This window comes from Cynara cardunculus, unplaced genomic scaffold, assembly GCF_001531365.2.
Source record: "Cynara cardunculus var. scolymus isolate 2C unplaced genomic scaffold, CcrdV1 Un_Scaffold_863, whole genome shotgun sequence".
In the NCBI taxonomy this organism is placed as follows: Eukaryota; Viridiplantae; Streptophyta; class Magnoliopsida; order Asterales; family Asteraceae; genus Cynara; species Cynara cardunculus.
This window is the reverse complement of record NW_020200634.1, coordinates 138,768-149,360: the sequence shown is the minus strand read 5'-3', so window position 1 is coordinate 149,360 and position 10,593 is coordinate 138,768. Positions and strand designations below refer to the sequence as shown.

General features: G+C 36.3%; 2 protein-coding genes across 2 annotated transcripts; one reads left to right on the top strand and one right to left on the bottom strand.

Moving 5' to 3' along the window:
- Nucleotides 1-941: 941 nt before the first annotated feature.
- On the top strand, nucleotides 942-2,043 carry LOC112502064 (dehydration-responsive element-binding protein 1A-like). The gene is made up of 2 exons (XM_025105882.1): nucleotides 942-1,554; nucleotides 1,796-2,043. The coding sequence occupies exons 1-2, from the start codon at nucleotides 1,027-1,029 to the stop codon at nucleotides 1,838-1,840; spliced, it is 573 nt and encodes a 190-aa protein (XP_024961650.1). The 5' UTR covers nucleotides 942-1,026; the 3' UTR covers nucleotides 1,841-2,043.
- A 4,281-nt stretch (nucleotides 2,044-6,324) lies between these two features.
- On the bottom strand, nucleotides 6,325-10,291 carry LOC112502067 (post-GPI attachment to proteins factor 3-like). Its single transcript, XM_025105886.1, has 5 exons — nucleotides 9,943-10,291; nucleotides 8,493-8,754; nucleotides 8,213-8,409; nucleotides 7,450-7,637; nucleotides 6,325-6,981 (listed from the first exon to the last, which is right to left on the bottom strand). Exons 1-5 carry the CDS (start codon nucleotides 10,038-10,040, stop codon nucleotides 6,695-6,697), a joined length of 1,032 nt encoding a protein of 343 aa, XP_024961654.1. The 5' UTR covers nucleotides 10,041-10,291; the 3' UTR covers nucleotides 6,325-6,694.
- Between the last annotated feature and the right edge of the window lie 302 nt (nucleotides 10,292-10,593).

The following is a 10,593-nucleotide window of genomic DNA, read 5'->3' as shown; positions in this document are numbered from 1 at the left end:
TTTATAATTTAGATTTGAACCTAAAGTGAAGAAAAAATGTGATTGGTCAAGATCGGTTTCCATAGTTTGTACCATATGGTTGGTTAATATATATAAAGAGAGGTGGTTTCATTTACAAACCAAACTATTTGTACAAACCATACAAACTAATTTCAACCGTTTATAGGTGTTGTAATAAGATTATATGACGCTTTTGAACGTCTTAACAAGTTTTTTTTATGACATTTTTAATATAAAGTGTCGTATTAACAACTTTATAGGACATTTTTTAGAAAGTGTCCTATAAACTCAATTTTTTAAAGGACATTTGTTTTTATAGGACAGTTTGTAGTGTCTTATAAAGTTACTAATGAGACGTTTTATATTAAAAGTGTTCTAAAAAATTTATTACAACGTCATATAAACTAATTACAATGCCTTCAGATAAGATGTTTTATTTTTTTGGTCCTATAAACTAAATCTTATAAATAAGTCTATTAGGACGCTTAGAAATTAGAATTGTCCTATAAACCCGATTTTGTTGTAATAACGGCTCCCCAAGGCGAGTTCTGATGTGGGTTAGGTAGCCTAGAAAGTTGCCTCAAGCACTCTCCATCCATTTTCATTTAGGTAACTTTTTTAGTCATGATTTTAGTTATACCTATAAAACAATCTATTATGACACTTAACAGTTTTAATTAACCTTCAATAAACCCGATTTTGTTGTATTTACATAATTCGACCATTTAACGGATACTTGTTTAAATCGTTAGCATCAAGAATTCAAATGTTAAAAACTGAATAGTTTGATTCACTGTGCATATTGATGGGACCATATTGAATGTCAAACACTACTTCTATAACCCCACTCTATGCACATAAATAAATATCTCTCGTTAACCCCACTATGCACAAAAATATCACTATATAATATACGATCACACTGCATAATATACACACACACACACACTCAAACTCAAACCTTAAAACATCAGTTATAAGTTGGAAATACCTTTTCTACCGATATCAGAACCCAACCAACTATATATGAAGAATGCTTTTCTTGCCGTCGGAGAAGTGATGCTGGCTGCAGAAAACCCCAAGAAGAAAGCCGGAAGGAAGAAGTTCAAGGAAACCAGACACCCAGTTTACCGGGGAGTCAGGCGGAGGAATACCGGAAAGTGGGTTTGTGAGGTCAGAGAGCCAAATACAAAGTTGAGGGTGTGGTTGGGGACACATCCCACAGCTGAAATGGCAGCCAGGGCACATGACGTGGCGATTTTGGCCATGAGAGGTCGTTCTGCGTGTTTGAATTTTGCTGACTCGATATGGCGGCTTCCGGTACCGGAGTCTAAGCAGATAAAGGATATACAGAAGGCGGCGGCGGAGGCAGCGGAGGCATTCCGGCCAAGACTCGATCAAGTCATGGAGATTGATGATGAAAGGGAGGAATGGCCGGAAATTTCGTTTTACAGTGATGAAGAGATGTTCGAAAGGCCTGGATATCTTGACAGCATGGGTCCGTTACTCATGGTATTGCCACCTCAGACGTCGGGAGATGACGTGGATTTCATGGTATTGCCACCTCAGACGTTGGAAGATGACGTGGATTTTTGTGTAGACGTTTGTTTATGGAGTTTTCCGTTTTAGATTTCTTTTTTCTTTTTTGATTTTTATTATTATTGCTTTTTCTGTATCCGTCATCGTGATGGATCTGTAATATTCTTTACGTATTAGTTTATTCTAAAAAAGGAAACTTGTGAAGAATCACATGCATATATAATTAACTTCCATTTTTCACGTGTTTCCTTTTCAGGGTAATATTACAATACAATTTCACCACAGCTTCTTCTCTAACTAATAATTAACCATTTCCATGAAGATGATCAGCAATTAATATCGAGTTGGAGGTGAAGATGGAGACGAAAAGTCGTACGTATCCAGAGGACTTTCCGGAAAAGGGTTTTTAAGATGGCAGCCGGGAGCTTGTGTTGTCACGTGATTTTGAATTTCGTGGAGGCCAACGACATTCGGAACGGCATAGATGATTCCACAGAGGAAATCAAGGTAGGGTTGCTGTTTTTTTCATTTTCTTAATGAAGAATGAAGGTAATTCAACCAACTGGAAAAGAAACAGCATCATAGTTTCAAAATAAAAAAGCAAATACTGAAATAATATTGCTGCATTTACAAGTACAATTAATTAAACATACTCATTGTGTTTTCACATGTTGCAGTTTTTCAACGTGACTTCAAATTTAAACGAAATTCTTTTTCTCACAATGGTGTACCAACAACTCGACTCGAATAACCTATAACTCGACTCGCCTCGTCAACATCAATATCTTATTGAAGATTAAGGGGCCGTTTACTAAACGCTTACTAACCAGATAAAAATGTTGCATACTATGTCGTTTTTAATAGATTAAAATTTTATCCAGTAAGTTAAGTGAAAATGTTGAATTTTACCGATAAGTGTCGGGTAAACGACCCCTAAATACAACAACATCTACCTGCAAAACAACCACTGCACCATTTCCCTTTCACCCTCACAAGCAGACAGTTGAGATAGAAAAGCAAGTACTACTCGTATGATGTCAAGAGGTAGAAATTAGTTTCCAAACACATTACAGACATCGTACAACTGCTAGCTAGCATCAAAAATTGAAATGGTCCTGAAAAAGAAACAGCATTTGTAGTCGTCGCAGAAACAACAAGAACGCTAGCTAGTCGGTGGAAATTGCAGTTGCCGATCAACTTCTTCCTTGTATGCACAGCACAGAAAGACCAAACCAACACAAATTATGAATTGAAGCTCCTGGTAGAATGTTGGAAGTTAATCGTTCCAAAATACTCCCTTCATCCCAAAAATAAATGTCCAAAATGAAAAAAGCAGCGGAGTGTGATTATTACACTTAGGGAAGACACTAGTTCATAAACAGATCAAATGGTATCAACTAATGTACCAGGATACAAGCAAACAATGATTCTATATATATATATAGAGTTAATTTCTATCACATCAAATTGCATTAAGATCAAACAAGTTTCTACCTCTTAGGCCAAATTAGAGTATCATTAATTTCTTTTTGTTCCATTTTCCGTAGCTTCTAGCCTTCTACAATCAAGCAGCTCTGTGTCATCAGCATATCCAACTGAGACAGATACTTTTAGCAAAAAGACATATGGCTTAAAGTTAAAGAGTATCAAATTCATAGCCCATCAAAGCAAAGCATGTTTATAAGTATACCCTCTAAGAAAGACGTCTTAGTCGAATTTCTCCATGTTGCTTCACACTGTACAGTTTGAACAAATAAATGTGCGAAATTTGGAACTGGTACTGGCTTTATTTTCTAGTTAAATACTTATATGGCTTAAAGTTACTTGCATATAATAGTTATCCGAAAGAAAGTAATGCATGAGCAATCATAAATGAACTATTAATATTAATATATAAAGGAACTGTTACATGGAACTTACATTTTTCCAAATTCACAGTCGCCTCAGATGATATGTCAGCCATCATTTGGTTGCAAACAACTGCTCCTTGATGTTGGAAAACTGAGACTTCCTGCAAAGTATTACTCAATTAACTTTTGGTCCAAAAGGGAGACCATTTTCAGATAAATCTAGCAAGTTCATCGACTAGCTCTTTCAGTTTTGTGTCACATATTCATTTAGTTTATTACAACTGTACCTAACCCATCCATGGCACACATGACAATCATTGATAGGTTCGTTCCTAATAAGCCTCACCACCAAATGACAATCATTGATAGAATACAAAATGCTGAATGAGAAAAAACATTCCAAGGACACAAAATGCTGAATGAGAAAAAACATATATGAAGCTAACAACTTCACAAATAGAATACAGATGCATTTCTTTGCTATTATTAAATCATTTGTCTCTTTCTACAGCGAAATGCATGTTTTCAGATCCTTATGGCCTCCTGCTGTCTTTATCGTATTTTATGGATCATCATTGAGCCCCACTTGGGCTTTCCAAGCACAGAGTTCAGTAAAACAGAAACCAGCATTCTCGTGAAAATGACATGTCATTGTAGCTTTAGTATTCTTCTTTGGAATCATAAACATGGAGATTCTAGAGGTTGTACACTAGTACTAACTTCACAATGCATAAAAGTTTTCTGCTTCATTTTTGTGTTGAATTGGTGTTGCCAATTTAGCATAGTAAAGCATTCAAAATATATCTTCTTCCATATCCTTTACCAGCCAATCAATGTCTTTCAAATGGCAAACTAATTTACCATTTGATTGGTTATTATTCATCATAACTTACATCTCCAACAGTTGAAGGTGTCAAGCTCAACTAGTGGTTTCTTCTTTAGGAACCGAAAAGGAAAGAATGCTATATGTTTCTTCTATCAAATGGCACAGAATCAAATTCAAAACTTGCAGATAAGGGAGGAAATAGGTACTAGCTTAAGCTTCACTTGTATGTATAAGTTTAGGAAAGGAAAATGTTTCTCCGGAATCACATTTAATTACATCTTTCATGGAGGCAGAAGCACAAAAGAGGGAAATCTCATCACTGAAAGGTCCCACTGGTGTTGTTAGGTCTGCTGTGGTTAAAAGAAAAGAAATAACATGTTTCTCCTACTTCATCTTAACATACCCCATCTGTTTGTCTTTCTCTACTTTCAATACGTTAGGTATTCCATGGTCATCAGAACGAAACAAGATTTTTCTTTTCTTTTTTATATTTTCCTCTCTTACAAAGACAACATGAATCAAACATAGCAGAAGAAACAACCATGGTTGTATTCTGGGATACTTGAATTTGCAAGAAGTAAATATGCAATGGGATTAATTTTGAAAAATAAAATAGAAAGAAAAAATGAAAATTTATAGACAAACAATCAATATCCCATGTTCAAGTATGCTCTTTACCTATACGTATTTGAAACTATTAGTCGATCGACAGAGAGAAAAGATTAGACGGGAAAGAATGTCGCAAACTTGCAGTAAAAATTTATAGCGAAAAATTTTACACCCTTCTTGTTGAGCATACTGTGATAAAGCCCTAATGAATAATGCCCTGAAAACTTAATAGACAATAGGTGCGACTTACCACCTTCCTGTTCCTCAGATGCTGCTTAGCAACATGGTTGGTCCACACAGAATCCCAAGCCAATCTCGAAAATAACAAGGGTGGTTCATCTTAACTTCAGTTCTCTGATGGTCAGGCACTCTTTCTGACAGCTTCGGTCTCTGACGATTAGGATCTCTCTCCGGCAGGTTTTGAGAGTGCTCAGTTCATACCTTGCACAATTTTCAATCAAGTCTCGACAAAATCTTATACAATAATAACAGATAATTTGCTGAGTGTCCCAAGTAGAGCTGTTGAAATGAAAAACTCCCCTTCTACTCAATGTTGTAGGTGCTTAATGCTTTACCAAAGTCGGTATAGATCGAAACCATGGTGGTTAAAATTTTATTTGCACAAGTTCCATCTGCCTCAATTTACAGTTGTTTTTTATGTAAATGTATAAAACTGTAGTAAGAAACCTTGGGCAGATTATTGATGTGCAATCCTCATTGCCTTGGCATAAGACAATAGCAACAAGACAGGAATCAAATCATGGAACCCATGAAAACACATCATATGCAATCACACATACTTTTGCAGAAATACCAAATGGAATATTCAAATTGAACTTCCTTTAGAAAACCCAAGTTATAAGAAATAGAAGGAAGTCCAGTGTTAACCTCAATTTTCAAGACTTGGAAACTATTATTAAAGGAAACAAGATAGTAGGAAAGTCCATCAAGTCAAGAGCTGCACTCACATGGCTAGCAGATTGCTTGCTGTTACAAAAAGAAGTCAGTTGAAATCTTCTCTTTTCATTTCTAAAAGTTCTTCACAGAAAATTACAACCATGTGCCACAAAAATGAGGACTGATTGTACTGGCTTACTTCAAAAGAGATACAACAAGCCTATTTATACACTCTAACCAACAATTGAAAATACCAACCTACCCTTAAACTCTAATAGCCCCCTCAAAAAGAAAATGGAAACAAGATGCTCTTTTTCCCATTCAAGTAAAAAACTAGACATGAATTGTCCTTCACAACTTGTACAGGTTTGTTTTCTTTTTACTGCCATATGTTACAACCAGAACAATCCTCACTGAAATAATGATGATTACTAACATTATCAATTAGTATGTTGCATAACAAAAGAAAGTTGATTAAGCATTCAGAACGTTAGATCTCAAGTTAACACAAGTATCCATCAAGCACTAACCCAACCTTGTAATAATAACATAGTAAAACGACTGATAATGATATGCAGACAGAAAGGAATTAAATGGCAAAAGTTCAGAAATGTGAAATGGATTCTTATTAAAACTGAAAGAAGCATACACAAAAGCTCCACAAGACAAAAGCCAAAAGGAAGCTCCGCACTAAGCGGTACAGACACCAACTTCTAAATCCGTAAAAACCAACGGCCTGGAGCTTTCAAAAAAAAAAAAAGAACCAAAATCTTAACCAAGAATCCCTAGAGAAACACCTGAACCCATATTGACACAAGTTTTGATACACAGAAACTCGCTATGCAGAGCGTCCAATGGAAACACTATCATGCGAGCAAAAAGGCAATAGCACTACCTGAATTAACAAGAAATGACCAGGTTGCAAATTTGGTTAAATTACCATCCATGAAGGAATGCACTGGACAATTTTGTTCTACTTCGCTTTTTTGATGAGTGCTGCTGTTCTATATTCACTGTCATCGTGAATAAAACTCCACCAGGTATAGGATACAGGAACGGCGATGGCATGCCAAACAGCATGAGCATCCAAAAAACCCCAATATGGTGGAAAGTCATAATATTGAAAGAAAATGATCAGACCATCTCCAAGTGCCACCAACCAAACCTTCCACCGAGATGGGTGGTTAGAAGCACCAGCCCAGACTCCCCAAACGAGTACTTGTGCTACTCCCATGGTAACACAAACCTTCATATTTAAACCTGAAATACAATTGATATTAGCTAGATCATATCCTCTAAACTTTCAAGTAGTCTTGTGCAGGCTACAGGAAGAAGGTAACAGGTATAATAAAGTATAAACCCACGACTATGCACTGCTACATGAGTTTGGATAATCCATAATAAGAAAAGGTATAACGTGGATGTTTACTTGCAAGCGAAGAACAAAATTTGTCACTTCAAAAACATCGGTTGACAGCTAATTCATGTTTACGATCTCACAGTGATTGGATCAAAATTATGTAGCCTACTAGCTGAGTACATCATGGAATTTTATCCACAATGTCTGAAAATTATGGGTAGTTCCCATCAAATGCACCAAGTATCTCTCATTAATATGGGGGTGTAGGGAACATTCCCACCATGATCACTCCAGATTACAAACAACAATTGGGATGCAGGCATCTATTCGTTCTTATAATCTTTTATCTGGGGAGGAGGGTTGCTCACCATAGTCAAACTGATAGCAGTTCAAATACAAGATATGAGTCGTCACAAAAGCAATCAATGGAGCAGCAACCATCACCCGCGTTGCCTCACTTCTCACATTGAAAGTTCGCAGTATAGCCACTATAAGAGAAAATCCAAGTACCGCTGCACCAGAAGAATAATGTAGCTTTTCCGTAATTTCCACATCCCTGAAAAATTACTCAGTCGCACAATATCCAACAAGGAAACCCAGTAAGCATATGCTGCTAATTTATAGAAGGGTTTCTCAAATAGACTAGTAATGGCTGCTTCTTATAGTCATAATGACAAGATTCATAAGAAGCACCAATCTCTTTCTTACACGAGCAGTAAGTGAAAAAAATCCTAACTAGGTCATGGCTATTAAATTGACAAGGACAACAGAAAAGTTTATATTTAAAAGCACACAGTAGTACTGCTTTAGATGTTTTTCCTATCTTAAGGTGCGCCAAAAAGGCCCGTTTTCACCCTAGGCAGTAGAAGCTGATAACCAAACAAATTGGACATATGAAAAAAGTTTCAGGTACGAGTCATTAAAATTTCAAGACTATTTTGCTTATCAGAAACATACACCTTAGCACACTATCTAATAACATAAAGTCAGCAGTTATCCACTGAAGACAAAGTTCTAATACTCCTACATAATATCTGGCATACCGATGAACATTTGTGCACAGTAGTGTTACATGACAATGCATGTATGTTTACCATAGAGCAGGAAAAGATGAAGAAGACCACTACGTACCTACTGTGATAAACAGCACTCCAAAATAAGAAGTTCATTGATAATGTTCCATAGATATGCCACAGCCCAGTATATTCGTAGTACGTCTGCCTATTTGGCCTTAAAGACAACTTGTAGTTCACAAGGATGAAAAATGATACCCATCCCTGAAATTGAACAGCAAGATTAAGAGCAGAGAGTGCCACCGCCACAGGTTCCTGCAAACAAGAATAACATTTACTCAAGAAAGCAACATATAATGATCAAATAATCAACATAAAAGTACAACAATTTGTAGCACCTCAATCCCAAAGGCACGTTGGAGTGGCCATTTGCCATGATACTTGACAGGCATATCTCCAGACTTCTCTCTGTCTTCCTCCCTAACAAGCATACATTGATATCGGCAGCCACTAAGACAGTCCCAACTTTTCCATTTTATATACAGTGGCTCTTGCAGATACCATGGATCATTGGCAGACTTCCTATCAGAAGTCAAATTGCAGTGTTGAAAGCAGATATCCCCCACACATCCAGTCTTCTCGCATTGCTCCACACAAGCTCTATTCAACCAGAAATTGCATGTAAAAGAATATTAGTGCTTTAAAAGCCTGAAACAGGTGATGTTACCTTACAATATGTGTTCACATCATGAGCGCAGCTTCTTTGGTAAGTCTGAGGAATGTATAACAAAGTCAAGCAATGAAGAGACTATTTGGGTAAAATTTGGGATAGACATTTCCATCTAGGTGAAGATATGTCTCACTGGAATCAAAGATGGTCCATATGCTCCAAAACAAATGTCCATTCTTTTCCTTTGGCCATTTTAAGTTTTAACCATCCAATTCCCGTTTATCAAATTCCTTATCTCGGGTGTCTGACTCACATTTTCTTTATAGCTTACTTTTTATAATAATGACTTTGGGAAGCATTAAAGACGTATTAAATATAGTAATTGGAGATTGAAGCTTGGATGAGTTTATGGTCCATCTAAAATGGGAGAATTGTGCAATAAAAAAGCCACAAGCAATCACAAAGAGTAAGAAAAATCCTCCAGATGAAGTATCTCATAAATCTTGACTAAACAAGTAAACATGATGACGTATATGGAGATTTTGAGGAATTCATATAACATATGCTTTTGTAATAATCTTTTAAAACTTATCACCATCAGGTATTTATAGCTATGGCTACAAGGGTCTTGACTCCTATATACTATTAATTAACTGTAAGTTCAGAACTGGTTCATTTGAATCTAAATTTCTACTCTTTTTATGCTTGACAATCCAATGCTTAAAAACAATGAATTGGCCTGCACATGTCATAACTTTTGGTCTGTGGTTTATTATCTCAATCTGGCCGTGTTATATCTTTGATAACCGTGACCACTCTTGACCCTTTCTTTAACAGGCTCAACCGACCACAATATTTCCTTACCTTGATTGACTACGATATCTAACAAATACAACATGTAGAAATATCAATTGCGGCATCGTAATGATAAAAATTGAGCGCTTTCACCTAAATTAAAGTAAACTTAAAAAATCTGCAGTGAACTGAGATCAGCTGAAGTTCATAAGTTAGGGTTTAAAACGTAGAAAAATCTAAGCACTTGTTCTTGAGCTACAATTAAACTAAAAAATGATACGAATTACAAAATCAAAGTAACCCAAATACCAAAATTACAAAGGGTAAATAGAAGCAAAAATCCGATGAGTAAAAGTATTAAAACGGGAATCAGTTAAACTTACATGTAAATCGGATGAGCATCGCCATCGCTGGCGCTGAGAAGGCCAAGAAAACAGAAAAATGCAAGGAGAAAGAGCGGTAGGCGACGACATATTGCCATGGGATGGAGTAAAAAGCAAGAGAGAAGATCAGAACAGTAGAAAGTGGTGATGAAAGGTCAATCGACAAGTGAAATATGGGTATCTGGAGATGCAGAATCGATCATGAGGAACGGAAAACAAAGATGATTTTGATTGATTTGGGATTTGATTGGTAGCAGTTTGGTTCATCGGTGTGATACGCTCCTTATCATTGATGATTGATGGAAAATGAAGCACAAAAACAAAATTTTAAATGAAAATTAAAAATAAAATAAGGACGTGTCAAGAACGAAGATAGAGGAGGGAGTGGGGAAGAAAAGAGAATCCCGTGAAGAGCGTTCCAGATAATGGACACGTGGAGCTCTCTTATCTGTCAGCGCGTGATAACCTCTTATTTCCTGTGTCCCACTTTGAATAATATATCAATTCTCTGATTTTTCCGATCTTTATTCCAACTAATTTTACCTTATTTCTTTTAATATTTAAAGCTAAAACTACGGATTTGGTCCCTGATGTTTCTGATTTATTACAGATTTGGTCATTTATTGCATTTTATTTTGGATTTGGTCCCTC